Below are 4,064 nucleotides of genomic sequence, written 5' to 3'. Positions count from 1 at the left end.
AGTTCCATGGGCGCACAGACAGGTGCGGACGAGTGTCAGGTGGGAGGTGTGGCCTTGATGCGTCGAAGATTGTCCCTCAGCAAACACAGCAATCCTGACTCTGTGAAACCCGATCTCTTGTCGAAGGATCACTTAGGAGCCTTGGGTTCTCCCCGTATACCAGCTCCGCGGGGCTGGCAGCAAATTTCTCTCGGCGGGTTGTTCATAGGCCGAGTAGGACGAGAGGCAAGACTTCAGTCCAGGACGGATCGTCGCGTGCCATAATGGCGGCTTTCAGTGTCCGGTACCAACGTTCTAGCATCCCATTGGATTGCGAGTGGCATGCAGTAGTCCGCTGGCGTTTAAAACCCACGAGTTTGCCTAACTCCGAGAAAAGGGTGGACACAAATTGCATTCCCTGGTCAGTGATGACCACTGCAGGGACGCCAAAGCGAGGGATCCACTCTCGACAGAAGGCTTCGGCACAAAATTGCGCCGTAATATCCTTCAGCGGTATTGCCTCAGACCACCGCGCATAATTGTCGATAATTGTAAGGCAATACTTGTAACCGTGTGAGTCTCACAAAGGTCCTACTATGTCGAGGTGTATGGTGTGGAACCGCTTGGGAGTGCGAGGGAATGAGCCCACCTCTTTGCTTACATGCATGGTGACTTTATACTTCTGGCATGCGATGCACTCTCTGGCCCAGGAATTGATATCCTTGTTCATGGAAGGCCAGAAGTATTTCTCGGTGACTAGCCGATTTGTTGTCCTGATGCCTAGATGCACTAAGTCGTGAACCGCGTGGAACACTTCCTTCCGAAAGGTGGCCGGAATGTATGGCCGAGGTCCCTTTTCCGAGTCTTCGCAGCAGAGAAAGAGGTCTGTGCCGAAGATGGGCAACTCCCGAAATTTATATTTGGGGTTGGATTTGAGGCTCTCTTGAGGCTCCACTCAAACAATCTTATACCTTTCATACCTGAAATGCCGTGCTTATGGTTCTCGGTTGGTTTGCCTTTACGCTAATTTGCCATTACCTCGATATCTTACATCAATCTATTGCATGTAATAAAACACTTCAACTGAAACGATATTAATGATAATTCAGGTGAATCTGAATTATTCAACGCAGTCTCTAATGAAGGCTTCAGTTCACCAAAATGGTTCGAGTTGAAAAGGTTGCTTATTTCTCTATCTTATATCTCGTAGCTTGGACTCTTCAACTATGCATTTCTGCAGTAAGAGCAAAGATAGCCCATTCATTCAAGATAAGATAATATTTCTCTGATTTCTCATGGAACAGGAAATGTACGATTTCATTGTGACCAGATTGATTTGTGAGGATTCTGATCCGACCATCATCGCCAATGCTTCCTGTGCGACTCGCAGTTTTAATCGAACCACCAAAATGCACAATATAACTATAAACGTCCTTCCTAAGGTATCGCTGAATGACATTTATGTAAGTATCTAGGACGTCTTTCGTTAGGTCATATACAGTCATTCCATGGATATATCCCTTAGTTCAAAATGTCGTTCTATCAGAAGATCAGCACAGGATACCGACGGCTTATACTAAGTATAGAAGACCATTTTTGTGGGTTTCTAAATGGAACTTCACAAAGCTTTATTATTAGGATGATATGGCCTTTCTTAAAGACATGCGGCAACCTGGATCACAAATGTCCCTTCACGGTAAGTAAAGTCAGCAATACCGAATAGCTTAATTTCGAATATCCTACAATTCTCCTGAAGCTAACTGAATCCTTAAAATTCAATTTCGTTAACAGGGTTACGTATATTTACATAATGTTGTCGTCAAAAGTGACTATTTTCCTCCTGCATTACCGGAAGGACAAGGAAAATTTGAGATACACATCCGAAATGGACCGAAGCGAGTTTCCATAATTAAATTGATATTGTTTCTTGAAATAAAGCCTAAAGGTGCCGCAATCTTAAATTTCTAGGAAAAATCAAACCCAGTAAAAGGTGGTTGGTTTCGGTTTGGGGAAATTGATCGTTCAATTTTGATTATGTATCTTTGTATCTCAGATATATTTTTTGAATAATAAATTTGAATTTTTTTTTTTGGGGGGGGGGATAGGGTACTCCCGCCTTGCGGAGCCTTCAAATCAAGGGAATTCCTTTCACCAACGGGAGGGGAGAGGAGAAAGGGAACTGTCAGTTCAAGGAACCCCCTGCCATCCGGCTCCTCCACCAGTCGAGTTCTATCTTCTTAGCAACGAGAAGGGCCCGAACGTAATGGGCAACACGATTCCAGCTGTCAGCAGTCCTCAGCATCTCTTCGACAATGTTGTCTGGAGAGAGATCCCCTGTGTTTAAATAGAGCTGCTGACGAACCCCATCCCACCTTCCACAAGAAAAAAAAGTGTGGTGGGCGTCGTCCTGAACTCCATTGCAAAACACACAATCCGGAGAACGCGCCTTTCCAATCTTGTGCAGGTAAGACTGAAAACCTCCATGCCCACTTAAAAATTGGGTAAGAAAATAGTCAGTCTCACCATGCTTCCGATTCAGTCACGCACCTAAGTTGCCGATGAGCCGCGCAGTCCATCTGCCTCTAGTTTCATTTTGCCAAGAGAGCTGCCACTCGTCTAGAGTGTGTTGCCGTTCTTCGCGAGCAACCACCTCCCTTGGCTTATCTCCCTTGCGCTTGTATATGGCCTAACGCTCCCTAGCAAGAAGGGCAACGGGGATAACTCCCGCGATTACCATCACGGCCGGTTCAGAGACAGTGCGGTACGCAGACGCCACCCGCAAAGCTCCCCGTCTCTGGACTTGCGTGAGGCGTTTACGACATACCTCCTTGTTAAGAGCACCAGCCCATACCTCTGCGCCGTAGAGCAGGACAGACTGCGTTGAGCTCATCAGGAGACGTCGCCTACTAGACGTAGGACCCCCAATGTTTGCCATTAGCCTACTTAACGCCGAAACTCCAGCCGCAGTTGTTCGCTGCTGCTTGGATTTGCTCAGAAAACCTCATCTTTGAGTCAAGAGTTAACCTGAGGTACTTTACCGCTGATATTGACTCGAAGATCGACTCGCCGAACGATATGGGACGCGGGGTCGGAATTCTATTTTTAGTCAGGATGACTACTTCGGTTTTTTCCAGTGCAAGGTTGAAACCATGAGTAGTCATCCATCCGCTTACCCGTCGCATCAATATGCCGAGTCTGCTTTGCGCCTATTCGACAATGCGTCCAGCAACAAGCGCTGCGACATCATCTGCGTAGCCGACCAGGTGCGACTCTTCTGGCATGTCGAGTTTAAGAGTTCCAGAGGTCCGGCCCTAGGATGGATCCCTGTGCTACCCCCGACGTGACCTCCATCCACCTTTGACCCTCTAGTGTTTCATAGAGCAATTATAGAATTTATGACAAGTATTTGGCATACCCATAGCCAATAAATGATGATGAGGTCTGTAGTGTCTGCGGCTTTGTGACATATGCAACATTCCATTCGACTCGTCCAAGGACAATCTGACGAGAGAATGTGTTTAGTAATATGGAACCCTGCTTCGTTTTGTCGTGTTTTCTTCCACTCCCAGTATCATCATCATCAACGGCGCAACAACCGGTATCCGGTCTAGGCCTGCCTTAATAAGGAACTCCAGACATCCCGGTTTTGCGCCGAGGTCCACCTATTCGATATCCCTAAAATCTGTCTGGCGTCCTGGCCTACGCCATTGCTCCATCTTAGGCAGGGTCTGCCTCGTCTTCTTTTTCTACGCTAGATGTTGCCCTTATAGACTTTCCGGCCTGGATCATCGTCATCCATACGGATTAAGTAACCCGCTCACCATAACCTATTGAACCAGATTTTATCAACAACCGGACGGTCATGGTATCGCTCAATATACTCCTTTCGATTTCCTAATTCCCTTCCCAACATTCATTTACATCCAACATTTAATATTTAAAATGATTCATTTTATTTATTTTATGAAGCCAATAATTGGTACCTTTCCCCTAAACCCTAAAATGCATTTCCATTTTAAAAATTTCAATTTGAATACAATATTACCATTATTCTGTTAAGGGAAGTTGCACTGCGCCCTAAAAGA

The 4,064-nt window shown here is 46.0% G+C and overlaps 1 protein-coding gene across 1 annotated transcript; it reads left to right on the top strand.

The window, feature by feature from the left end:
• Nucleotides 1–1,108: 1,108 nt before the first annotated feature.
• Nucleotides 1,109–1,956, top strand: LOC119658498. Its single transcript, XM_038065960.1, has 4 exons — nt 1,109–1,218; nt 1,284–1,442; nt 1,505–1,675; nt 1,771–1,956. Exons 1-4 carry the CDS (start codon nt 1,141–1,143, stop codon nt 1,945–1,947), a joined length of 585 nt encoding a protein of 194 aa, XP_037921888.1. The 5' UTR covers nt 1,109–1,140; the 3' UTR covers nt 1,948–1,956.
• The last annotated feature ends 2,108 nt before the right edge of the window (nt 1,957–4,064 follow it).

Source organism: Hermetia illucens, chromosome 5, assembly GCF_905115235.1.
Source record: "Hermetia illucens chromosome 5, iHerIll2.2.curated.20191125, whole genome shotgun sequence".
NCBI lineage: Eukaryota > Metazoa > Arthropoda > Insecta > Diptera > Stratiomyidae > Hermetia > Hermetia illucens.
The sequence above is the reverse complement of the archived record's forward strand: the minus strand, read 5'-3'. Positions and strand labels throughout refer to the sequence as shown.